Genomic DNA, 26,098 nt, shown 5'->3' with positions numbered 1-26,098 from the left:
TTTAAAATATTTAGACCACTTCTATTGCTGATTGGTATCAGGATGTGGAGAGAGTTTCCTCCAGTATAACAAAAAGTGTTTGTGAAACACTCTGCTTATGTTCCTGACTGTAAGGACATCCTACTATGACTGTATCCAATTAGTGTCCCTTTAACTCGTGCATCTCGTTGTATGCAACTTGAAATTAAATGAAATAAAATAATGCATTTTTGAAAAATGTATTCGAAGTAAGAAACCCAGAATCGTGTTTAATTTGTACAAATATTCAGATGTATGTTATTGGAATATTGACACATTTATTTACTTATTTCAAAAATTTGAATATTAGGATTGAAGCAGTGAAAATTTCATGGTAACCTCAAATCTTCAAATATGTAATCATCAAAAACTTTCTACAGTCATAAATATGACAGAACTGAGCATGACTAGTAGGCCTAATATTTCATCAGATTAAAATAGCTCTTTGTGCATTCAATTAAAAAATTGCTATAAAATGAAAAAGGAAAGAAAGAGACATGCAAATTAATTAGTGAAAAGGAATGCAAAACTTTTCATATTCTTCTCAATTATCTGACTAAACACGGTGGCATTTTCTGCTTCTATTGCATTTATTAATAATGTTCTTCTCTTTCAATTTCTGTGCAACACGTTATCCTCTGAAAATGTAGACACACCCAGATACTAGAAATTGTACCGACACCTGATACCTGCTCTGTTGACTCACCAACATATCTTCATTATTCACCTCATCATGAGCCCAACCAGTTTCATTCCAATCAGCTCCAGAGTAACGGCTACTGAGCAAATATTAGACTGTGCATGGTATCACATTGCATAGATATTTCAAAACAGCATCTTGTATTTTATTCTTATTTTTCAAAGAACTATCTCAAAATAAATCCATGTAATAGCCTACATTATTTGAAACACAGTTTCTAAAAAATTGTGTGTCCAGGAAAGGTGCATTCACATCACATTAGAGTAATTCCATGGGCAAAACTTGACTTGAACGTATGACTCCCTATATAGTGGGCTATACAGTGAGCTCGCCATTTTGTAGTGCTGTCCGAATGTAGGCCAGTGATGATACCCTATATATAGTCCACTCAATGTATCCCAGAATGCATTTTGAAAAGTAGTTTACAACCAGAAAATGTAGACGGGCTCTGGTACAACTGATGGTCACTAACCAAAGCCCTAGCTACATACCATCATGCATTGCGCTGATCGTTAAAAAGACGGATGGGCGACAGCAAAGAAGTAATCAACGGCGCCGAGAGACAATCTTAGTGTCCGAAAGTGGTGTTTCTATGCTGGTGAGCTCACTATATAGTGCTCTACTCCCTACCCCCTATATAGGGAGTAGAGAGTAGTAGTTTGCAGTGTTGTAGTCGAGACCACTTCACTCGAGTCCGAGTCGACACCGAGACCAGAGAGAGTCAAGACCGAGTCCATAGAGAGTCGAGTCCGAGACCAGAGACGGTCGAGTCCGAGTCGAGACCGAGACCAGTGAGGGTTGATTACCTAATTTACTTTTATTTACTTAGAGAAATCCTTTTTTTTTTTTTTTACTTAATTTACTTAGAGTTTAAAAAATATGATGAGTTTAGGGTAAAAAGGCCACATAGGTGGTGTTAAAAGTAATTTTATTACAATTTGTCATGCGCAGTTGCGCACTAGAAAATCACCAATCACTGGGCGTGTCAATCAATTTAATGAAATATTTTATTAACATACATTAATAATCATGAAATATATTTTTAATTGAACTCGAGTGGACTCGGGAATAATTCCGAGTCCTAAAAAAAAAATGTTCGAGTACGAGTCAATTCCGAGTCCAAATGGACACGAGTCCATGACAAGACCAAGACCATTAAAATATGGTCTCGAGACCGAGTCCGAGTCTCGAGTACTACAACACTGTTAGTTTGAGTGGAGATTTCGGACACAGCCTGCGTTATTTGCATGAGGAAATCTTTGGTGTCATGCAAAATTTCAGATTGCGTGGACATTCCTATTGGGATTACTTTATTTAGCTCAACGATTCTAATGTGACTGCAACTTTAGACGTTGACTTGCACAAATCTTTCAGTATTGTTTGAAGATTATAGGACGAGTTTGCTAGTCTTATATAGCTATGTTAGCTAGGCTAGGTAGAGATTTGATCAATCTAAAGCATACAAATGACCTATAATACTGGTGTGGCTTTTTCCACAATAATTAAATACAAAATAAATGTATCCTTGACTACACCTTACATAATGTGATATAACAAGACATAATAACATCTTGTGAAATCTTTATATAACCACTTGTGTTGCATGTCAACACCCCAGCTAAGTCTTCATCACTATACGGAGCCTTCCTTTTTTTAAATAAAGTCTAAAAGTGCTTTGTGCCTTTGCTTTTTAAGTTTTCATCAGCCAGAGGTCAATGTTTGCCATTGTATTCTTCCCTTGGAGAAACTTTGGCTCTGTTTATTTTGCCAGCCGCTATCTGAAACAAGGACAGCAGCAACAGCAAAGTCTTCTGAGAGGGTTCTTCTTCTTGTATCTGGCAGCCATTGAGAACTTCTCCTTTGAGTCTGATACATAGTCTTGTGTCTTCTCCACATTGGCTTGTATGTTCTCGATCTGGTGCCCTTGCTCTTCCACCAGCATGAACACATCTAGAAAAAGATCTCTCAGGTCCTTCATGTTGCTTTCCAGGTTCAGGAGCTCTTTGTGGCGTTGCTCTATCTCTGAGAGCTGGGCACGGGTGATCTTTGCATCGACTAAGACGTTCTCATTGAAGACCTCCCACTTGCCCTGCTCGATCATGTCATCCACCTCCTCTTCGGACACCTCGCGACCCGATACCTCCAGCTGCCGGATGATAAACTGCTTGCATTTGTCCTGCTTGGCCAGGATCGCGTCATTGTGTTGTCGCATTACTTTTTGGAACTGGCGGAAAAGGGCCGCGTGTTGGGCCCTCTGGATTCGGGACGTGGCGTCATCCGGGCCCAGCTCGGCCTCGGTTCGCTTGGCCTGCTTGGAAAGAGCATCTAGCTTTTTATTCAGGCTCTCGGCCAACAACTTGATGTCTCGCGTCATGTTACTCTCCTTTTTCATGATGCTGAGGCGCCTGATTGTGGCCATGAAGTTTCTCTGCTGCTGGCCAAACTTATTGACTTCAGAGTTCAGCTCCTCGATGCCGTCACGGATGTTCTGCGCCTCCTTCAGAAAGTGTTCCAGGACGGGCTCCTCCTCAAAGATCACGGCCTGCAGGCCTATCAGCGAGGACGGGTCCATGTCCTCCTCCTTGTTGAAGGCGTTGTTGTCCAGCATCTTATCGCTGGCCTTCATCCGCTGACGCAACTCCTCCAAGCGGTCCTTCATGACTGACCTTGATGGGGAGCAGGTCAGATATGCTCTTAGATTTGAGAGTTGAATGTGTGTAAAATGTTCCCCTGCTTCTCATACCCTGTAAATATCCACAGAAGGCATTTTTAGTCACTTTATCAATAAACAACAAAGCAGAATTAAAACATTATGATTTAAAATGTACTTGAGAAGTTTATAGCCTTGTAAAAGTTTTGATACCCGATAAGCAAACTCTAAAAATGTAAGTATTTTTTTTTTTTTTACATAAAATCAAATATATTAATTTTCGATCTAATTTTTTACAAGACCGTGTCCCCTTAGGGGCTCTGTACAACAATTAAATAATGACAGTTTAATTTTTGTATACTGCAATTTTTCTTAATTTTTGCATTTTTTACTTTATGAATTATACAAATATTTAGAAATTATTTATCTGTGTGTGTGAGTGTTAATGTACTATTTTATTTATATAATATCATAATATTTATTAACATTTTGAATAAGCTTTTTTATTTTTACATTTTCACTTTTGATTTTGTTGTGCTTTGTCATTTTTGTTAGCATTTTCTATTATTTCATTTCAGTTTTAGTTTGTAATTGTAGCATTTCTAATTTTCGGTTACGCTTTAAGTTTTGATTGAATATGTATATTTTATCTTATTTTAGCTTTATTTCAATTAATAAAAGCGATTCTTAATATAGATTTAGTTTTAGTTAATAACAACCCTGGTGTTCGATCATGTGTTTTTGTAATAAAATTACAGACATCCTGTTGGCACTGAGTTATATTTGCCATAAGTAAAGGTCACATTTTTGTCAGATGTTTTTGCATGCATTGTGCCTTCAGCTGCAGCTCTCGTGTCAAAGAAAGGATTAAAGGAAGGCCTTGATTCCAAACCTGTGCGGTTTTCCCAGTCCACATATCACCGCTGCACATTCATCACAATCACTGTAATTTATAATGTCTGTTCTGACACTGTACAGAACATGATACATGAGCATTCACAGGAGTTTGCTTCTAAATAACTCACTGGCTGGCTGGCTTGCTTTACGAAAAGTAAGAGGCATGACTGCTGATGTTTTTATCCTTGGTCTAGCCTGCTGGACTGTGGTTTTGGAAAGTGAGCTTAATGCCAAGGGTTGGGTATATCGAACTTGTCTGAGGAAAGTAAAAACGGAGCACTCCAAATCACCGGCTATCCGGTTACTAGGGATTTCACACAGGGAAGAGAACAGCCCAAGCTCCTTAGGGAGAAAGCTTATGAATATAAGAGTGGCTTTTGTTTTCTGCAGGACATTAATTCTACTGCTCAGAACTTACGAACATTCTCTAATCCAGTCTTCAGCTTATGTTTGTTTACTGAATTTTCTGTATTGGATCAAAGGTGCCTCTTTATTTGTTTATTAGAGTCTCTTTGCTTTTTGTAAGAACAGTTTATGTTATACAAGATAATATGTTGATATACGTTCCCACTCTGGTCTAACCTCTCCTTTTTGGAAATCAATAATGAATAATATAATGAAAGTCCAAGACTACTGTAGCTGTCAAAGTAAGGTTTTTCAGGAGGATATCTCCAGGTATAGGTTTATTTTTTTTTTTTAATTCAAAGTCTGTATAGATGCATATATTGAAGCTATTGAACATTTCCACCTTTATTTCCCACGAAACAATTGTGTATAATTTAGCCTTCAGCGAATAATAGAATATTTAATTGTAATTTTTAACTGTTTTATTCAACAATAAAATTAAAGTTAATGTATTTTAAATGTACTAAATTGCAAGTTAATCTACATTAGTTTATTTCAGTATACCACAAATTTTCCATATTTCAAAGACAATAGGTGTAATTAATATATATAAAATATAATATATATATACATATATAAACATACATATATATATATATATATATATATATATATAAAAGACAATGGTTATTGTTCAAAAGTCATGTATAACTTTGATGAATGGTTTTGATCCACTTCGAATGTTTACTACTGTGTGTCTATATATATATATATATATATATATATACAGTATATGTGTGTGTGTGTGTGTGTGTATAATGATATATATATATATATATATATATATATATATATATATATATATATATATTTTAAATGAAATCTATTCCATATTGAGATCTTCCATTGACCTAGAGATGGCTGAAAATGTTATATAAGAATATTTTATCTGTATTTGAATATCATAGTTGGAGCAAATAAAGAGAAAAATACCTGTTATTGCTTTTAATCCCTGGAAAGTTGAATATTGCTTCATTTCAATTTGCCCAGCTTTTTTATCAACACTTTATCTGGCCACGGACTTGTACAGTAGGATGTAAGCCGGACCTGTTGAAGCGTTCAGGAAGTCCTTGGTATTCATCAGAGGGAATTGCAGCTCCCAGGAAGACAAATATGTGCTAGTGCGAGTTTTCCCTCTGCTCCACTCGTGTCAGTTATGTCTCTCAAAGAAAAAAAAAAATACACACACACACACACACAGACTCCTGGGAAATCTGGTCAAGCCAGTTTAAAGCCACACCCCCAGTCACAGTTGGAAGTCTGTTTGCCCAATGGAGGGTGAAGCTTGTTCGGCAGAAGGAGTGTGGATGACGTGATTTGGAAAGGCATTGAAAGAACACGTGCAGTGGACCAATCGTTTCCCTCACCCTTGGCACCCTCTATTGTGTTTAAGGCAACAATGAGATCAGGAAGCTGCTTGACACAGTCTTGAAATCCTGAATTACATAAACATGTGCCTGTTCCAAAGCCCTATCTATGTCCTTATTTTCATCACAATAAGGGATAGTATAAATATAAAAAATGTCATTGGCTGGTTTCGTTGCTACATCATGTTATGGAAGAATGAGGATTGGCAAACCATTTAAACCTATTTATATGTTTCAAAGACAGTAATGGATATGGCCTATAAATGTATTTAAACATGTAAAGATAGAGTGATTAGTTAATTGGGTTAAGAGAGATGTATTTCAGAACTGATTCGTGATCAGTTCAACTGAATGACTCTAACAATGGTTTGTGTTTGTCCCCAGGCTGGTGCAGGAAACCGAGCTAAGAGGAAGAAGTGTGTGACTGAAGATACTGCAGCAAGTGTCAACTTTTTTAATCATTAGTAATTGTTGAATAAGCTATGCATTAATTTCCGATAAAAGAAAACAAACAAACATTTGAATTACATTAATAGAATCCAATGAGAATCACCACCCGAAAAGGATGAAAAAATAAATAAACAGGTATATCTATTCTGAGACATTATGATATATAAACTTAACAAAAAAAAGTTAAATCTTTTTTTAGGATACTGTATTTTAAAGATCATTTTGATTCAGATTTTTTTGTCAAGACATTATGTCTACATCAGTTTTAGACCCTTATTGAATCTCTGATGATTAAACGGTTTAGAAATATGTGCAAAAGAGGTGCTCCTCGAACATGCTTTAGATTGGGAAAGTTTAGTAACAGATTAGTTACAGGCCACATTTACTCAATTAAACACAAAATAATGAAGGGCGCAGACATTCGCTTTATTTTGTTTTAATGAATAAAAAACTTCAAAATTGTTTTTTGATTCAACACTACATTGAAAGGTCATTTTTGGCTTGTTTATTGCGCCCTCTGCTGTTTTTGAAATTACAACACTTTTCAGTTATCAGGGCCTCCAAAAATATATTTTGCAGTAATGCTATACAACAATGTCCCATTAGTTAATGGATTAACTAACAATAACTAGCAATGCACAATGCACGTGTTACAATATTTTTAATTATCCTCAAGATGAGAAGTGACAGATATATTCAGGTATAAATTATCTAAAGGTCCTCTTTTTCTTATCTTTTGGGTGTCTTTCTCATTCTTCCACCACAGCTTGATCTACAACGAACATACACAGACACTTCAACTTACTGAATTTATGACTCAAAGATGTTTTTCGAAATGTCTAAAATGGTAAAATAGCAGTATATAGATTTAAATTAGGATGGACTCTTTCATTTCTTACATTTACATATTTATGAATATTATAATAGGTCAATAACATTAAAAAAATCTTAAAGATGAGAGAAGGTGACTACAAATGCTAATAAATGACACGCATTACAGCATTAAGGGCCATTCACACCAAGGACGATTGACAATAAAGATAGTTACTAAAAAAATCATTCTAAATATAAAAGAATAGCAGTCCACACCACAACTACAATGATAATGGCACAGAGAAATATAGTTGGGATCACTTTCAGAACACTTCTTTTTCAGATGATGAATGACAAAAACATTGACAGCTAAAGATTAGAATAAACAGAACAATAGCCATTCTCCTCTGACCTCTGGCATCAACAAGGCATTTTCGCCCACAGAACTGCTGCTCACTGGATATTTTCTCTATTTCGGGCCATTCTCTGTAAACCCTAGAGTGAAAATCCCAGTAGATCAGCAGTTTCTGTATTACTCAGACCAGTTCGTCTGGCACCAACAACCATGTTCAAAGTCACTTAAAGGTGCAGTAAACAATCTCTGAGAAATGCTATCGAAAGTGAATTATCAGCAGTAAGGGGTGTGTCCATTTATAAAGGGGGAGGTGCCTGTGTTGCATAGTATTCATGCATTTGGGGGCGGAGCTATCAGGATAGGGGTGAGATCCTTTGGGGTAGGGGTGTGTTTGTTTTGGTGATTTCAAATATCAACAGCTTGGTGTGAATGGTCATTTACTCTGTTATGATGTTTTATATTTAGAACTGGATGCGGATGTACCTGACGGGGCAGAATTCTCATTGGCCCAAACAGAAAACCCAGTAAGTGCCTTGGGTTTCCACTTCAAGGTGGTGGTTAAAGCAGGGTCATCTTCCTCAGCATCTCCTTTATCCTGCAGTCAAAAAGATTAATTATGATTTGGCTTCACACACAAATTCATTCAATATAGGCCTATTCTTATAGGTAGGGTACAACAGAGCTAAAATTAATAATTGTATTTTGAGGGGAGAAAATAAAAACCTAAATTCAAGCCCTGTTTTTTTTTTTTTTTTTTTACACAAACAGACTTCAAGGCTGTCCCTTCCTTATTGGTTTCTTCATCTGGTGCCGGTTTGAGTTTCAGTTCTCATTCAATACAAAATAAGCACACTTCTTTTTCACAAGGGTATTTAAAACAACTCTCTTAACAAGCCAAACTACTACAAAACAGTGGTAAGACTGAGAACAAAGACAATTTCTGCTGATTTATGTGATCATGATAGCTGAAATACATTCTGATGATATTTAAAGACATCCTGTAAAACATTAAATAGACATACCGGATCTTTCTGGAGGTACTCTCCATGCTGCTCGCACCCAATGTCAAACACATACTTCCCTGGACCAGAGGGCTAGAAAATAAGAAGACAATAATTCATACGAAATAAGTGATCACTGTGTGAGAGAAGTGCATATATCTTGTTATATTAATGTTAGAGTTTAGAGTTTAGTTTAGTTCTAACCCTGATCGAACTCACCTAGTAGCACCTCATTGCAATACATGAGATCCAGGGGCGGAGTAGGGTAGGTTTAGGAGTGGGTTTAGGTATTAGGGGGTGGAGCTGGGTAGGTTTAGGTAAAGTAAGGTGGGAGGAGTTGGATCTGGATCCAACTCCTCCCTGTGGATTTCATGTTCTGCAGTGAGGACCATCTCTACCTATCTGCAATTTTCCTGTACCCTTGATCAGCTTGTTCAGGTGTTTTACTGTAAAAGCTTTACTGTGAAACCTTTTTGAGTCCATTCATTTTGCTATTCTTTTCTTACTATACAGATAGTTGCATTTTATTATTGAATGTAGTACAGTTTGTCTCCCCATCCCCTGCTGTCCACAACCCAATTAGAACAGATTGCCATTTAAGCCATTTTCTACTACCCACCAGCTCAGAACCATAAATGCAGAGTATTACTTACATTATTATTGACAAAGTTGCCCTTATATCTGTGGTTGAGATGGATGAGCTCCCCGACTGACTCCATTTTACCCATGATCCATCTGCCCATGTACTGAGAACCGGAGTCATGATATGTGTATGTACCCTGCCCATGTCTAAGAGGGGAAAAAGACAGACAATCAGATACTTTTATTAATAAGCATGGTTTGCCATTCATTTTTAGTTGAACTGAAGATGTTAGGAATACTGTTACAACTGATATTAATAGTTTCGACAGGTTACTGGATGAGATTAGTGGAAAAGAGCGCTGCGTTTCAACTACCTTTGATGTTGCAGCCATTCACCGTCATATGTGTCTCCGTTAGGGTATGTGTAAAAACCATGACCCTGCTTATGGTCATTCACCCAGCTTCCTGAGGAAGAGGAAGAAATATCACACGTGAAGACTGTATAGTTAGAAGTCCGAGACAAGGGTAAAAAAGTTGATTAGTTTGTCATTTGAAATACTAGTGCTGCTAATCAAAATTTTTTTTAAAAAGGTAGATTTACCTTCATATTTGGAGCCATCTGGGTAATAAAATATGCCTTGTCCATGTTTTAAATTCATGTACCATTCTCCAATGTATCTGGCCCCATTCTTGAACTTATATGTCCCCTGATATATAAAGACAACACAAGGTTTATCAAATCTTTCCTTTGTTTATGAGAACAAAAACTGCATAATAACAGTGTTTGTGAGCGACATGACCTGGCCACATCTCTTGCCGTTTTCATATGTTCCTTGGTAAGTGTCTCCATTAGGCAGGACAGCTTTGCCCTGTCCGTGTCTCTCTCCAGCTTCATTTCTGTCTCCCTCATACTCCTTCAACACAGAGCGATTACTGTCATCTCTACTGTGAACACACTGCGAACTGAGTATAAACTGTGACAAAGACTCACCCCTTGAGAGCCTTGCTCGTCGTCAAACTCTTCAGAGCCAACGTCTGTCATGATAAACTTGAGTTTAATAAATAGATAAGAGGGAACAACCCCAAAAGAAAAAGCTTCAGTTCAAGGCTGTTTACTGTTACCATAGCAATGCCGCTTGAGAGAAGACACATGCGCAATGTATGCAAAGTCTCTCGGACAACGACGCAGAAATATAAATTAAAACCGACGCGTAGCATACACACTGCGCGCGCACGCACGCACACACGCACACAGACACACACACACAGACACACGCGCGCGCGCGCGCGCGCACACACGCACACATTTATAAAGCGAGTGTTCTAAAAATAATGTATTATAAATACCATTATTTATGTGTTAAAATTAGCACTATTCGTCAAAAAATTGGACACACTACTGGAATTATTTTTTGTTGTTGTTAAAAACCATTTTACCTAACGTTATGCTAAGTGCTTTAATTTAGATTTGTAGACAAAAGTAAATTGTGCTTGTATCAATGGGGTTAAAAAACATCATTAACTGAGTTGAGACGGTGTCTGTTTGATTTCAGTGAATGTTTTTATTTTAATTTTTGTTGTGAACAAAATGTAGTTCATTTTGAGAATTTAGTATTATTATTTAGAGCGTGACTTTTATTTTGACATGTATTAGCTCCTAAAAAAAACTCGTGACTGACCAGTTAGCCCGTCATATGATCAGTGTTCTCTGAAACAAGGATGTGAGACAAAACAGCAACAGCTGCAAGAAAGTCAGCACACTCGTATTTTTGGTGCTGAGATGAATTCCCTTCACTTCATTCACGCGGTTCTTCACTGCTGGACAGTGGGTCTGGTCGTTTCTAGGGTCAGTGGGAAGCAGGTCTGGCCAGTGCCTTACCAGTAAGTTGCAGCTACTGTACACTTCAGCTCAATTACATTGCGAGCACCAAGGACTAAACGTGTTTATATCAGTTCGTCTTCAGTCTGTTTTTTTCTTTCTTTCTTGTGGGAATTAATGTCAAGAGGTAGATAATAAACTGGTATTATTATTGTCATGTTCAATGACGAGATGCTATTGGCATGGTTAATTCCAGTTAGGACCTCAGGATATTAAAATATTGTGATTAACGTATATTTAAATGTATGATTTCTTAGTCAAGTCACCTTTATTTATATAGATCTTATTATAAAATACAGATTGTTTCAAAGCAGCTTACAGTGAGTTCATGTTGGCTGTACAGCAGCTCTACAAGAAAACAGTGTCATTGTTCAGCTGAAGTCTGTTCAGTGTTGATTCAGTTCTGTTGTAAAGATCAATTATTAAATTAATGTTCTGCTGAAAACAGTGGTCATCATCGTCCAGCTCAGTTTAGGTCTCATCCAATAGTGTCAGTGCAGTCGAACCAATAATATCGTTAAATATTGAGGGTGCCCAACTTAGAACGCAAGAGGCTTAAATTAGATGTAAGCACTTATATTTCCAGTGACTTCAAATAAACTACTTCACAATTTTATGCTCATGAATATGAATTAATTACATAATGTATTTGCTGAAAAGCAGAAGTAACACAATTTCATATCAATTTCTAGGCGACTTGACAGACGTCCAGATGTTGATCCCTTCTGCCAGGCTTTATACCCGTTCTGTCCCACTGGAGATCCAGATGGTCGGATACCTGTCATGGGAGACTCGGACGTCATCTCAGTGTTCAGACTTCAGACTCCTGTGTGGGAGTTCAAATATGGTGACCTCTTGGGAAAGTTTGTAAGTGAATAGCAGGCTCTTTTCTTTAAGAGTGTATTCATCTGAGTCTAATCAAGAGTTTTCACCTCAGCATGTCATGCACGACGCCATTGGCTTTGGAAGCGCAAAAACTGGGAGAAACTTCACTATGGAGTGGTATGAGCTGTTTCAGCTGGGGAATTGCACTTTTCCTCATGAAAGAGAGGGTGTGAGTGCGCCGTTCTGGTGTAACCAGGGAGCGGCGTGCTTTTATGACGGCATAGACGACTTACACTGGAAGCAGAATGGGACTTTGGAGAAAATAGGAGAGATTTCAGGTAACTTTGTAAAATCTATAATATTTTAAAAATCTAATCTATTAAAAAGTTTGGGAACTTCACTGTTTTTAATGCTTTTGCTCATATGCTCATCAAGCCTGCAGTTATTAAAAAAAAAATACAGAACAAAAACTGTAATATTGTGTATTATTATTATAATTTTAAATAATTGTGTTCTATTGTAATACATTTTTATTGTACTTTACTGAATTTTTTATTGTACTTTTTTTCCATCAGCCATTACCTCATTTGTCAGTGTCACATGAACCATCAGAAATCATGCTGATTCGATACTCTGTTATTAAAAAATGTTGGAAACGGTTGTTAAACAGCACAACTGTTTCCAACATTGATAATAAATCCGATCACATGAGAATTATTTCTTAAGGCTCAAGTGAGTAATGATCACTGAAGTAATGGTTGAGGAAACTAGTGCCTCGAGACAGTAACTCGTGGCCTCGAGACGGTAACTAGTGGCCTCAGAGACGGTAACTAGTGGCCTCGAGACGGTAACTAGTGGCCTCAGAGACGGTAACTAGTGGCCTCAGAGACGGTAACTAGTGGCCTCGAGACGGTAACTAGTGGCCTTAGAGACGGTAACTAGTGGCCTTAGAGACAGTAACTCGTGGCCTCGAGACAGTAACTCGTGGCCTCGAGACAGTAACTCGTGGCCTTAGAGACAGTAACTAGTGGCCTCGAGACAGTAACTCGTGGCCTCGAGACAGTAACTAGTGGCCTTAGAGACAGTAACTAGTGGCCTCGAGACAGTAACTCGTGGCCTCGAGACAGTAACTCGTGGCCTTAGAGACAGTAACTAGTGGCCTCGAGACAGTAACTCGTGGCCTCGAGACAGTAACTAGTGGCCTTAGAGACAGTAACTAGTGGCCTTAGAGACAGTTAGAGACAGTAACTAGTGGCCTTAGAGACAGTAACTAGTGGCCTCGAGACAGTAACTCGTGGCCTCGAGACAGTAACTCGTGGCCTTAGAGACAGTAACTCGTGGCCTCGAGACAGTAACTAGTGGCCTTAGAGACAGTAACTAGTGGCCTCGAGATAGTAACTAGTGTGACATTAAATTGTGGCCTCTAGATAGTAACTCGCAGACACCAGATAGTAACTTGTGGCCTCGAGACAGTAACTCGTGGCCTTAGAGACAGTAGCTAGTGGCCTCGAGACAGTAATTAGTGTGACACAGTAACTAGTGTGACATTAAATTGTGGTGGCCTCCAGATAGTAACTCTTGGCCTCCACATAGTAGCAGAATAATAAAATATTGTTTAAAACAGAAACTATCATAAACAATTATATTGAATTATATTATATCAACAAATATTGAAGCAGCCTGAAGCTCTCGCACCATCCCCATCGCCACGTGTTTTCTGTTTCGTCTGGATTTGATTCTTTTCTTATTTGTGTTTTGTTAGGTGAGATGTTTAATGAGTTGGCTCTGTGGGTTCAGAAGGACAATGAAACGGGTGTGTATTACGAGACATGGACGGTAAAGTCAGACCCTGGTGCCAACGCCACAACATGGTTTGAGTCCTACGACTGTTCTCAGTTTGTGCACCGCACGTATAAGAAATTACTGGAGCTGGGTGCCCAACTGTTGAGCAAGACTCCAACCAACTACACAAAGATCTATCTGTACAGCGGAGAGCCTCTCTATCTGGGAGATGACACCATCTTTCAACAGTCTTCTCTGAAAGATCTTGCCACAGACATTAAGAAGTTCTATCACTCGTTTCGCTCTCACCAGTCAGTGATCGAAATGATTATGAGCCTGTTGGAGGCTTATGAAAAGACAGTCCTCGAGAAGACCTTCTATTTCTACTTCAACTCTGAATATTGGAAGCTGCCGATGAAATATCCATTTTTACAAATAACCTATGAGGAGATTTCTTTTCCATAATGAACATTTTTTTAATACTACATAAAATTATTTTTCCTACTTATTTTCCATACTATCAGATAAGTGTTAATTTGTACTAATGCATGGAAAACACATTTATGAACATTGTTGCCTTCTGTAAAACATTCGCAAAGTGTGCACAAATGTTTATTTGCTTTTATTTATTTCAACAAAAAACAATTTTATAATCATGTTTTTACAACACAGGAAATGTAATATTAGCAATACAAGCAATATGCTCACTTGCTTCAGAAAAATGAAATACATGAGCACTTGGTTTGATGCTGTTAATGGCTTTGAGTTGATGTAATGCTCTTTAGCTTGCACTTTCAAAAAGTCATGTCTAGCAAAAAGCTTTGTGTTTTAACGGTAAGATATGCACTGACTAAAGCCTTGCTTTGTTATTTTAGTGATATAACTAAATTGTATGCGAACTACCGTGTTGTAGATTCTGTTCTGTTCATTTTCAAGAATGTTTTGCTATCAAATGCAGGAATCTTAGTTTTCACGTAGATGCTACATTTACAAAAGCCAATACAGCCTTTAATTCTGGATAATTAGTTAAACTTACATGCTACTGACTTTTTATAAATTATTTAGTACATGGAGCCTCTCACTCAATGTAAAACTATCAGTATAAGCAGATTAATACAAAAAAAGCATATCAATAATTTACACTGATGATCAACTAATCACATCACATCACTCATCTGAAAGAGATCAGCACAGAAACACTTTGAACCTCCACAGAAGTATACATTAGTATTTCTATTTATATCAAAAACACAGCATTTTATATACAGACACACGGAGCTTCCTTCTTAAAGGAAAAAGTTTTCACTGCTTCACTCCAATACTGAATCATATTGAACTGAATGGAAGAGCACATGTTAATGCAGCCATCCAGAAAAAAGAAATCATTCTTTATCTGCTTGTATCCCATTCAGTTTTTCATTGCACAACATTCTTCATGCAATCCAATAGAAACCAATCAACGGTTCATTCTATCTCTAAAATTCTATTACCATCTCTTTCCAAAATTTGAGAACACAAGTGTTCTGTGAGCCAAACAGTGATCCTTTCATTCCCATCCTCTCTGACCAACTCCAACATACCTTAAAAATAATGTTTTCGACATCTTCCCTGCTAACCCAAAACATGAGCGACTGTTTCTTTTCTACTTGCTTAAACCAAACAAAATAAATATTTCCATTTGGTATGAATAAGGTGCATATTATTCACTATACATTTTTGTACAAAAGCACTGTAATACCAAATCTATGTATTAATAGACACAAATCACACAACATACAGTTCTTTATCTACATAAACCAAATCAGCACTTATTGTATGTACACTTCTTTCAGCCTTGAGCTTGTGTTGGTGAACTTATTAGTGAATGGAAACCGCTCTCACTGAAGTCTTATGGCATTTCCTGCCACTAGGAGGCGCTGCTAAAGAGTGCTAGTGAGAGCTGGTTCAACTAAGTACACAAACCGTAATCAAAATGGGATTATGGCCTGAGCCGCTGGGATAGGCGCCTACATTCCTGTCACCCTACATTGATTGGGCAAGCACTTTAGGAAATGGATGGTTGGATAAAGCTTATGCATGTATACTAAATACACTGTTTGTGCTCTAGTGGATGAATGATTTATTTACATGAGATCCACCCTTTACAGTTTGAGCCACTGAAAACAGCCACAGATACATAGCAGGAAAAGTGAAGCGGAGAAATAGATGAGCACATGACTAGAATCTGATCTCAATTATACAACTTTCAGTTTCATTTCTAAATGAACATCTCCCACCCACAACACATTTAGCAATATAATCTGAAAATGTAACGTATATACATAGTATGATGTGTACAGTGATGCTCTATTTAGTTAGCAAATGTTACAAAAATATATTTTTGCAAATAACCTCAATTTTTGTGTTGTTGTATGTGACCCAAAATACCTAAAATTGTCATGCAGAGGAAAATATATATATTTTAAGAGATAATGTATATCATGGAACTAAGTTGTTGTAGTGTCTTTATGCTGATTACAAATATAACATTACTGTAGAGAGAATCTAATGGGATTAACAAATCAAATAACTTATTAAAAGGATGGGAAAAAAACACTTAACTGTCATTTAAATATTGTTACAATGATACAAATCTTAATGATGCTAAAATGGGCTTCTTCATTTCTTTTTGATGCAAAATATATAAAAAATATAATTTTACATTATTTCTTTTCATTTTAGAGTTAAATATGACCTCAATGAGCTGTAAATTCACCACAACCCGCCATTAAAGGGATATTTCCCACAAAAATGAAAACCATCACCCTCATGACCTTCCAAACATTTTTATTCTGTGGAACATATGCACATTTAAAAAAATGTCTGTGTGCAGTTTTTTTTTTTTTTTTTTTTTTAATTTTATCAATGTCAATGGTCACCAAAACTGTTGGGTAACCAACATTCTTCAAAATATCTTTTTTTATGTCCCACAGATGAAAAAGGTTTGACATGAGGGTAAGTAAATGGCAGAATCCCTTTAACACAACAGTCCACATTAAAGGGATAGTTCACTTTGAAATTAATTGTTTTAACTTGTATGTTTTAGCTTACCTCAAGGGCATCCAAGATGTAGGTGTCTTTGTTTCCACAGCATTTTCAATTTTGACATTATTTGGTCAACCCGTTGTTGTCTGTCAGTCCTAATGCAGTTACCTCAAAGAGCATGCACAGAGAAGTCAAAATTAAACATGATTTAATGACTCGTGAATGTAAGTAGCTACACACTGATTGCCAAAGACACAAAACGAGCGGTTTGTGTGAGAAAACGAACAGTATTTATATAGTTTTTACCTCTTGTTAACAGCCGTCGAACTCATCTGAACCAGATGTCCAACTGAACCGAACTGAACAGTCTCCAGACGTTACGCCGGAAGTGATCTCTCGAACATCTACGTCACGCATTGTTTACACGGAGATTTCGGAAGTTTCACCTTTCACTAAACACATTTCGATATATCGAAATCGTCTTCCATTGCGATTTCCCGTATATCTAAATATGTTTAGTGAAAGGTAAAACTTCCGAAATCTCCGTGTAAACAATGCGTGACTTAGACGCGCGAGAGATCACTTCCGGCGTAATGTCTGGAGACGGTTCAGTTTCGTTCAGTTCGGTTCAGTTGGACATCTGATTCAGATCAGTTCGACGGCTGTTAACAAGAGTTAAAAACTATAAACACTGTTCGTTTTCTCACCCAAACCCCTCGTTTCGTGTCTTAGGCCATAAGTGTGTACCTAACCCTTGTGTGGTGTTCATAATTTTGTTATTCAGGCAGTGTTCGTGGGTCTGGCAGACCCGCTGCATTTTGGGGTTTTTAATTCAACACAAGAATCAAACAATTTCATACTCAACAGGTGTTTGAAATACTCAACAGATGTTTCCTTCATCCCAATTACAAGCAATACAAACAGCATATATGGTTAATATTTTCTCTTTACCTTTTTGTTAGATCACATTCAAGAATTAATGGCAGAGGGTAAAATGTGCGGGACTGGTAGAGCAGGCGGTGGGCGTGCATGAATTTTGCAGCAATGTTGTGACCTTTTGTGGGAATGTCAGGTGCAGAAACAAAATTCCCACTCACACACACACAATGACAGTAGGAGGACAGAGTAAAGGTACACAGGACCTACATTTCCACACTTTTATTAACCTCGGGACCCAAACATCTTGTGTGTGATGTAAATGTGAAGGGGGGGTGTACAGTGTGTTTTAATTGAAAATGTGTTCTGATATATATATTATTCACATAAAATGAGCCAAGGCCAATGAGTCTGAGTTTGAAAAAATAATTAATCGTATCATTTTTCTTTTGATAAAAAATGAAAACGGGTCCAACAGACCCGAACACCATACAAGGGTTAAATTCACGAGTCATTAAATCATGTTTAATTTTGACTTCTCTGTGCATGCTCTTTGAGGTGGACCCCCTAAAACTGCATTATAGGACTGACCGACAACAACGCTTTGACCAAAAAATGTCAAAATTGAAAATGCTGTGAAAACAAAGACACCTACTTCTTGGATGCCCTTGAGGTAAGCTAAAACATATCAAAAATTAATTTCAAAGTGAACTATCCCTTTAATAATGTGAAAGGGAATTTACATATCAAATCAAATCTATGTACAAACCTTGGGAATTAACTGAAGACCACATAAAAAGCCCATATTATCAAAGGCTTAGGAGTACTTTTCAATGCACTTTTGAATGCATTTCACCAGGTGGGCATCATATCTGGAAACCAAACCCGACCCAGGTGCTTGGACACTTCCCAGTGGATCTCATCCAGGCTGTATTTGTGGTCTGGGATGAGCACCTCCTCCATGATGGACAGCTGAGAGAGGCGACGGCCGCACATCTTCACGAACTCCACGAAAGCACCGCAGGAGACCTCGCACTCGCCCAGACCGATGGCCGACAGGTGCTGGCAGCGCTCAGCGATGCGAATCAGCTCCTCGTCCAGCGGCCGGAGCCCGTTGGCACACACCACCAGCTCCACCAGACGGGGGCAGTTCATGCCCACGCGGCCCAGAACCTCTTTGCTGACCGAGCGGCCGAAGTACAGGTGCGTGACGGGGATCTCGTCGCGGAAGAAGGGCCCGAACTCGTCCTCGTACAGGAAGAAGTACATGACCAGGCTGAAGTTGGGCGAGTGGCGCAGCATGGCGTCCCAGCTGCTCTTCTTGATGGTGTGGAACTGCTGACCGGGGTTCTCACTCACCACGTCTATGCGAAGGTGCTCGAGGTGCACGTGTTTCTCTGAGGAAAGCGCCAGGAGGAGATCGTCGCTCAGTAAGTGATAGTTCAGAGCCAGTTCTCTCAAACCGTGACACTGATCAGCAACACACAGAATACCTGCAACAACAGAAGATGGATGGCTTTCATTGGCACAACTCACTACAAATAATACAGCCTGACTCACGTGACTCTAAGGTGAAAAAAAGAAACAAATATTCTTAGATGGCTTATGATTTCTCATCAACGATTCTGAAAATCGGAATTCTGAATTTTTATTCCACATATGCATGAACAAAGCATTTGAAGTGTTCAGATGCAAAAGCCTCTAAATGCCATTTGAAATTTTCTTCTTTAATGATGATTTTTATCAAACTTGTATATTTAAGTTCAGTAATTTCACTTAAATAATAATTAATAGGTAATTATCATTGCCATTTAAGTGAAATCACTGAACTTAAATATACAAGCTTCATTAAAATTATCATTCTAGAAGAAAATTTCAAATGGCACTTAGAGGCTTTTGCATCTGAACTCTTCATTTGGAAGAATATGGGTAACCAAGCCAAAGTTGATGGATCCCTAATATTTTTTCCCCTACTATGGAAGTCAATGGCATCCATCAACTGTTTGGTACCAATATTCTTCAAAATATCATCCTTTGCTTTCAGCAGATGACAGAAACTCTTACAACTTAAGGGTGTGAGTAAATGATGACAGAAAAATTGATATTAAATGGATATTAAATTCTAATTACTTAAATAGTTGACCTAAAATCAGAATTCTCATATAATTTGTGGTTGCAAACCAATGATTCTTCGTCATTCACATTTGTCTTTGAACTGCTCTTTTATAATAGAATGAAAGTGAAATTCGTCAGTTTAAAACTTGTTAGCACTTGTTCCCCCATTTACTTTTACCATATGGAGAAATCAGTTGATACTGTTTCAACTTTTGGCAATAATGGTGGAGAGAAAGAGAAAGGTTTGCAATGAAATAAGGCAGATTATAAGTCACAGAATTGTAATATTAGGGTGAACAATCACTTTAAACCTCACTTATGAGAACAAACATCATGAAAAGATTATTTTTTTAATCATACTGAAGTGTATGAAAGTATCTTTCCCCAATAGGAGTTAAACGGGCCTGTAAGAAATCTTTACACTATCACTAGTCCCATCAGTCAAGCCAACAAGACTGAAAACATTGGTGTGCATCTATTTCAATAATTACGGTAGTCTTTATGAGGAGCACAAAGGTGGCACTTTGTTTTATTCATTTTTTTTTCCATTGGGTTGGAAAGCCAGTCTCATGGGCGTGTCAATAAGCCATAAACATAAGTTATCATATTCTACCTGTACACACCTTGTTTATTAGCAGCATGTGACTAAACAATGAATGCTAGAAATACACGTGTTTGTTTCTGTACCTTTTCTATTAAAATACAATACTTTACACTACTTTTAAAACAATTGGGGCTGGCAAGACTTTCTTTTATGCTTTTAAAAGTCTCTTCTGCTCAACAAGGCTGCATTTATTTGAACAAAAATACAGTAAAAACAATAATATTGATTACAATTTAAAACAATATTTGAATATATTTTAAAATGTAATTTATTCCTGTGATGGCAAAGATATTATTCAAGTCATATGACCCTTCAGAAATCATTTTAATATGCAGATTTTCTGCTCAAGAAACATTTATCATTAATAATGTTGAAAACAGTTGTGTTTCTTAATATTATTGTGAAACTATGGTATATTATATACTATATATATATATATATATATATATATATATATATATATAGACTATACATATTTTGTAACATCAAATATTAAAAACATCTTTACTTTCGCTTTTGATCAATTTCATGTGTAATTTCTGAATAAAATTTGTATTATTATTTTGTCATTCTTACTGAACCCAAACTTTTGAACACTAGTGCAAGTAGTTTGTTTCACATTTGATTACTTTAGTATTTATTCTGAATGTTTACTTAATACTGCTTTTAGATGCCAGTCTCTGTTTACTTTATTTCTAGTGATGCTATCTATTGCTCATAGTTTAAGTGTTGCAAACATGCCAACATTTTGAATTTACTTAAAAATATTTATACATGCTATATTTTAATTGAATTTGTTACCACTGATATTAATATTTTGCTTTTTAAATAAAAGAGTGTGTTCACCCTATTGAAACTGGTGATGAGTATTTCATGGACTTGCTAGTAATGGGTTATGCATGAACGATTGGGTCGTTCATTGTGTCTGTCACGTGACAAATGAACGAAAAAGACTTAGAAGGTAAATTAAATATTTATGTTTCCGGTAAATTATCTTTGGCTGCATTATAATGATTTCTTAATTCAAAATATGATCAAGATTACGTAGGTGGATGTGTTCGGGGAATTTGGCTGTCAAAAGCATGTAAAGGCACTTAAATTAACGAAACAACTCATTTTGAAGAACGAGATCGAACAAGAGAGTCAGTAAAATGATCCGAACTTCCCTTAACTAAAACAGAGATTCTCAACTCAGGCCCTTAAGATCCAATTTTCAAACATGAACAAGCTGATCCAAGTTGTCAGGATTACTAAAACATAAAAGTTTGAGCTAATCTCAGCAAGAAAGTTGAGAACCCACAGTCCATCAATAACACGTGTCATACCTGCAGGAGACACATGAGGGCAGCTGCTCATCTTCAACAGCTTGAGTGTGTCACTGTTGTTGGCCACCAGGACCTTGAGCGAAGGATCATCCACTGGGGTGTCATCAATTTTAAGAGACGAAAGAGACTTGGAGTTGACGAACACCACGGTTAGTGCAGAGATGAAGTGGGACTGAAAAGAGGAAACAATAAAACATCAGGAAACATCCAGCCCATCGTCCTAACACAAGACTCAGCCATATAACGCATGTCCTGATACCTTGGGAAGCTCCATGAAGCTCGGTCGAGCAGTGGAGATCAGTCCAAGAGTCTTCAGAGAGCAGTTCACCAGCTGAGACAGGATATCACACGCAGCCTCCGCTGATTCTGTGCTGCTGTCCACCTGTGCAAACACAACACAAACCCTTTAGTCAAGTCACCTTAATTTATGTAGAGCTTTCTTACAAGACAGATCGTCTCAAAGCAGCTTTACAACGATAAGAGGAAAATAATGAAGAAATTCCAGAAGAAAATAGCATCACAGTCCAGCTTAAATGGGTCATATAAATGTCATTTTCATTTGATTCTAAGTTAATTTGATTCTTTAGGGTCTGATTGAAAAGTTTGTAATATACTTTCATTAAAATTTCTCTAAAATTCTCATTAGTATTGTAAGAAAACACTCATTTAACCTGGTCAAAAACACCTCTGTTCTCAGTACGCCGTTTCAGTGCATATGCCTTTAAATGATAATAAGCTTCGCTGACTCCGCCCCTCTGTTCTGCAGGCTTTTTAACTTTTACCGTCTATGGTTTTGACACAACGCACGTTCTCCACAGAACAAGAGCTAGCTAGCTTAGCTTCCAAAAAAACATGGGTGACACCATGTGTACATTCTGTGAGAGAGATCCCACCCTCTATGTGTGGGTTGAGAACATGCCACATGTTTTCTACAAATACAAAGCTTAATACTAAATCCTGAAGTATACCTTTATTATTTATGTGAATGAAAGTTTAAATTAAATCTGTTCATCATATAAATCAGAAGACTTGAGATTAAACAGCTCGATTTATGGATTAGTTATACAATGTATATGAACTTTTTGAAGCCTCAGATCTTTGGTGGAATGGACTTTCAATGGAGGAACAGAAATCTCTCAGAAATCGATTTTCCATCTCTAATAGGTTTGTAATGATTTGGTAATGATTTTTATTTTTTTAGTTAACTGTCCCTTTAAAGGGTTAGTTCACTCAAATATTAAATTTCTGTCATTGCAAACCTGTGTTTATTCTTCGGAACATGATATTTTGAAGAAGGTTGCAAACAGTTTCGGTTCCCACTGACAAAAATACACAATGGAGGTCAATGGGAGCAATAAAACTGTTTGGTTACCAACATTCTTTAAAATATCATTTGTGTTTAGTAAAACAAAGAAAGTCAGACAGGTTTGGAATGACATGAGGGTGGGTAAATATTTCATACTATCCCTTTAAGGCCAGCATGATTTGTGAGCTGTAATGTTTAAAGCAGTAACCATGTGCCTCTCGATCACAAGTTCAGTATGGTGTACTGCAAGGCTCAGTACTAGGACCGCTGCAATTCACGCTGTACATGCTGCCATTAGGAGATATCATTAGGAAAAATGGATTTAGCTTTCACTGTTATGCCAATGATACTCAGCTCTAAATCTAACGGAACTTACCAATTCACAAAATTAACGGAATGCATTGCTGATATAAAAAAAATGGATGACTAGAAATTTCCTACTATTAAATTCTGAAGAAAAAAAAAAGAGATTCTGATTATTGGACAAAAAACGTCCACACGGAATAACCTAGAATACACTTGATGGCTTCGTTGTCGGTTAGGAACCAGGGTGTGCTCTTTGATGCCAATCTTTCTTTTGAAAGTCACGCGTCTAGTATCTGTTAAACCGCATTTTTCTATCTTAAAAATATTTCTAAATTACACCATATGCTCTCATTGACTAATGCGGAACAATTAGTTCATGCGTTTATGACATCAAGACTAGATTATGTAATGCTCTACTGGGTGGTTGCCCTGCACGCTTAATAAACAAACTACAGCTAGTTCAAAACGCAGCAGCTCGAGTTCTTACTAAAACCAGGAAATATGACCAGATTAGCCCGGTTCTGTCAACACTGCATTGGCTGCCAATTAAACATCGTATATATATTTTAAAATATTGTTGATTACCTACAAAGCACTAAATGGTTTAGCTCTGCAGTAGCTTTTAACGCATTATGGTCCTTCACGTCTATTGCGATCTCGAAATTCCGGCCAGTTGATAATACCTAGAATATCAAAATCGACTGCTGGTGGTAGATCATTTTCCTATTTAGCACCAAAACTGTGGAATATTCTTCCTACCATTGTCCGGGAAGCAGACACAATCTGTCAGTTCAAAGCTCGATTAAAAACACATCTCTTTGCACCCCTAGCATACACATAATACATTATAAACTTCTATAATTCAATGTTACGCTGCATATATTAGGTCAGCCAGAACTGGGAACACTTCCCTTAAATCCTGATCCCTTGTTACATCATAAGAAGAATGGCATCTACGCTAATTTGAGTGTCTTTGTTTATCCCGAGGTTTTCCCGCAGCCTGCCAGATCCAGGCCCTATCCAGATCTGACGAGGAGCTTAGCCTGGACCCGATGACGATGACACCGCACTGCTGAAGTGCCAACTAGCCTCTCCCTATGGAGGATCACATTCCCACTCTACAGATAAAGCGTTGTGAATTTCGTTTCGCATACCTACCCCGTAGTTATAAAATAAAACAAAATTCTGTATCAAATGTATTGTCAAGTTGTTTGTTCAGGCATGGTTTTGTAGGGAATAAAAAACCGGCGCACATATATTCAAACGCACATAACTATAGTCTGTTTAGAGACATTCACATTCATTTTTACCTTACAGTTACTGTAAATCCAGCATCTAGTTCATAAACGCCAGAGGAGAACTGGCCCCCGACTGAGTTTTTTTTTCCTTTTCTCCATTGGGTCACCTGATGGAGTTTTAGGACACCTTTAGGTCACTTGATGGAGTTTTTCGGTTCCTTGCCACTGTTGCCTTTGGCTTGCTCAGTTGGGGATATTCAAATTAATTAACCAATCAGTAATACCCTTGATCAGCTCTACCAAACGTAGATGTTTTTCCACTGAGAAACAACATTGTTATTATATTTTGATTGATACTGTGAAGCTACTTTGATGCAATCTATATTGTGAAAAGTGCTATATAAATATACTTGACTTGACTCTCACCTTGAAGCTGACGTACTGTAAATGATTGGAGTGCCTCTTTATTATCTGCTTGATCAGGTCAGGATGTGTGGCCTTCAGGTAAGAGCTGGCAGGCTGATTGAGCTCAAACTCGAAGCACCTCCACAGCTCGGGCATGTGGAAGGCCTGGTTCCAGCTGCGGCAGACCTGCGAGGCGAAGGCACGGTCCAGGAGCGGCAGGTACTGAAAGATGTGAAGCAGGATCTCCTGGGGCAGTCGAGTCCAGTGGGACATCTGGTCTCCGGGGTCCTCGTCGGGCTGTTTGACCCTCTTGCAGGAAACTGTCGGCCCAGCGCAGGATGAGGTGCTGCTGTCGTCTCGCTCTCTGCTCGATCTCCTCTTCATTCTTGGGGGCCTGAGAGAACTGTGAAGCATGAGAAGTGAAGTATAAACACCCGAGTGAAAATACACACAAAGAGAAGAGAACCATAATTATTTGAAAATAACGTACATCCTAAAACCATTATTAGACTATATCGATATATGTGTATGTGTCATACAATGTGTGTCATGGGCATTCTATACATACACACACACATATATATATATATATATATATATATATATATATATACACAAACATACTTCCATACAACATGTCATATATTCATTTTATATTCTATATTATGACATATTCTATATATAAAACGTGTCATTTTTTAGTTGACACGTTTAAATGGCTCTGAATTTTCCTAAAAACAAGTGCAAGTCATTTCGGCTCAACACACGTCTCAATTACATGGCAGGGATATTATCCATTATCAAAAACATAATCAGCCTGTTCTGAACACACTAACGTTACACATATGAAGCCAGGGATCTAGTTAGATTAAGCCACCAACCGCCATACTGTGAATCCCGTGTTTACCTGTTTTGTGTATTGCTCATGATATCTCCGTTCAGATCGCTCGCAAACAGCGAAAAACAAACAAAATCCTGATAACTCGCGAGAATGTCAACCCGGACCGGAGCCTGAACGCATCAGAATAGAGCAGAACGCACGCATTTGAAGCGAATGAGCGCAGAATTATGAAGTTATCTCGTTTTTTCGGGAGTCTGAGTGCGTATGTCTCGACGATATTTCTGGTTGACCTACTTCTGTTCTGTACCGCGGGAGATTTCAGCGTCTCCGCCTC

General features: G+C 37.6%; 4 protein-coding genes across 5 annotated transcripts; 1 reads left to right on the top strand and 3 right to left on the bottom strand.

Moving 5' to 3' along the window:
• Window positions 1–825: 825 nt before the first annotated feature.
• stx19 (syntaxin 19) lies at window positions 826–6,601 on the bottom strand. Its single transcript, XM_039683673.2, has 2 exons — window positions 5,604–6,601; window positions 826–3,462 (listed from the first exon to the last, which is right to left on the bottom strand). The coding sequence occupies exon 2, from the start codon at window positions 3,375–3,377 to the stop codon at window positions 2,493–2,495; it is 885 nt and encodes a 294-aa protein (XP_039539607.2). The 5' UTR covers window positions 3,378–3,462; window positions 5,604–6,601; the 3' UTR covers window positions 826–2,492.
• An 85-nt stretch (window positions 6,602–6,686) lies between these two features.
• On the bottom strand, window positions 6,687–10,478 carry rsph1 (radial spoke head component 1). 2 transcript variants are annotated; one of them, XM_039683674.2, is made up of 8 exons: window positions 10,230–10,477; window positions 10,039–10,152; window positions 9,840–9,945; window positions 9,613–9,703; window positions 9,310–9,445; window positions 8,678–8,749; window positions 8,139–8,250; window positions 6,687–7,259 (listed from the first exon to the last, which is right to left on the bottom strand). In XM_039683674.2, exons 1-8 carry the CDS (start codon window positions 10,278–10,280, stop codon window positions 7,237–7,239), a joined length of 705 nt encoding a protein of 234 aa, XP_039539608.2. In that variant the 5' UTR covers window positions 10,281–10,477; the 3' UTR covers window positions 6,687–7,236. The 2 variants fall into 2 exon arrangements, with proteins under 2 accessions (XP_039539608.2, XP_088989490.1); XM_089133364.1 differs by lacking the exon at window positions 6,687–7,259 and having other exon boundaries at window positions 7,266–8,250; window positions 10,230–10,478.
• A 432-nt stretch (window positions 10,479–10,910) lies between these two features.
• Window positions 10,911–14,627, top strand: cln5 (CLN5 lysosomal BMP synthase). The gene is made up of 4 exons (XM_039683373.2): window positions 10,911–11,119; window positions 11,810–11,984; window positions 12,055–12,280; window positions 13,705–14,627. Exons 1-4 carry the CDS (start codon window positions 11,019–11,021, stop codon window positions 14,187–14,189), a joined length of 987 nt encoding a protein of 328 aa, XP_039539307.2. The 5' UTR covers window positions 10,911–11,018; the 3' UTR covers window positions 14,190–14,627.
• A 3,701-nt stretch (window positions 14,628–18,328) lies between these two features.
• fbxl3a (F-box and leucine rich repeat protein 3a) lies at window positions 18,329–26,098 on the bottom strand. Its single transcript, XM_039683577.2, has 5 exons — window positions 25,831–26,098; window positions 24,945–25,326; window positions 21,928–22,050; window positions 21,669–21,840; window positions 18,329–19,117 (listed from the first exon to the last, which is right to left on the bottom strand). Exons 1-5 carry the CDS (start codon window positions 25,848–25,850, stop codon window positions 18,477–18,479), a joined length of 1,338 nt encoding a protein of 445 aa, XP_039539511.1. The 5' UTR covers window positions 25,851–26,098; the 3' UTR covers window positions 18,329–18,476.

The sequence above is a fragment of the Pimephales promelas genome, chromosome 7 (genome assembly GCF_988280905.1).
Source record: "Pimephales promelas chromosome 7, fPimPro1.hap1.1, whole genome shotgun sequence".
Classification (NCBI taxonomy): Eukaryota; Metazoa; Chordata; class Actinopteri; order Cypriniformes; family Leuciscidae; genus Pimephales; species Pimephales promelas.
This window is presented reverse-complemented; position numbering and strand designations above follow the sequence as displayed.

What these genes read in the sequence shown, in the direction of transcription:
- stx19 (XM_039683673.2), bottom strand. Translation starts at nt 3,377, where the DNA reads ATGAAGGACCGCTTGGAGGAGTTGCGTCAGCGGATGAAGGCCAGCGAT.
- rsph1 (XM_089133364.1), bottom strand. Translation starts at nt 10,280, where the DNA reads ATGACAGACGTTGGCTCTGAAGAGTTTGACGACGAGCAAGGCTCTCAA. An exon ending in GAATGGCTGCAACATCAAAG is followed by an intron (nt 9,446 to 9,612) that starts GTAGTTGAAACG and finishes TTCCCCTCTTAG; the next exon opens with ACATGGGCAGGGTACATACA. An exon ending in AGTACCTCCAGAAAGATCCG is followed by an intron (nt 8,251 to 8,677) that starts GTATGTCTATTT and finishes TTTTGACTGCAG; the next exon opens with GATAAAGGAGATGCTGAGGA.
- cln5 (XM_039683373.2), top strand. Translation starts at nt 11,019, where the DNA reads ATGAATTCCCTTCACTTCATTCACGCGGTTCTTCACTGCTGGACAGTG. An exon ending in GTCTGGCCAGTGCCTTACCA is followed by an intron (nt 11,120 to 11,809) that starts GTAAGTTGCAGC and finishes ATCAATTTCTAG; the next exon opens with GCGACTTGACAGACGTCCAG. An exon ending in GTGACCTCTTGGGAAAGTTT is followed by an intron (nt 11,985 to 12,054) that starts GTAAGTGAATAG and finishes TTTTCACCTCAG; the next exon opens with CATGTCATGCACGACGCCAT.
- fbxl3a (XM_039683577.2), bottom strand. Translation starts at nt 25,850, where the DNA reads ATGAGCAATACACAAAACAG. An exon ending in ATGAGCAATACACAAAACAG is followed by an intron (nt 25,327 to 25,830) that starts GTAAACACGGGA and finishes CATGCTTCACAG; the next exon opens with TTCTCTCAGGCCCCCAAGAA. An exon ending in CCCTCATGTGTCTCCTGCAG is followed by an intron (nt 19,118 to 21,668) that starts GTATGACACGTG and finishes CTGTTGTTGCAG; the next exon opens with GTATTCTGTGTGTTGCTGAT.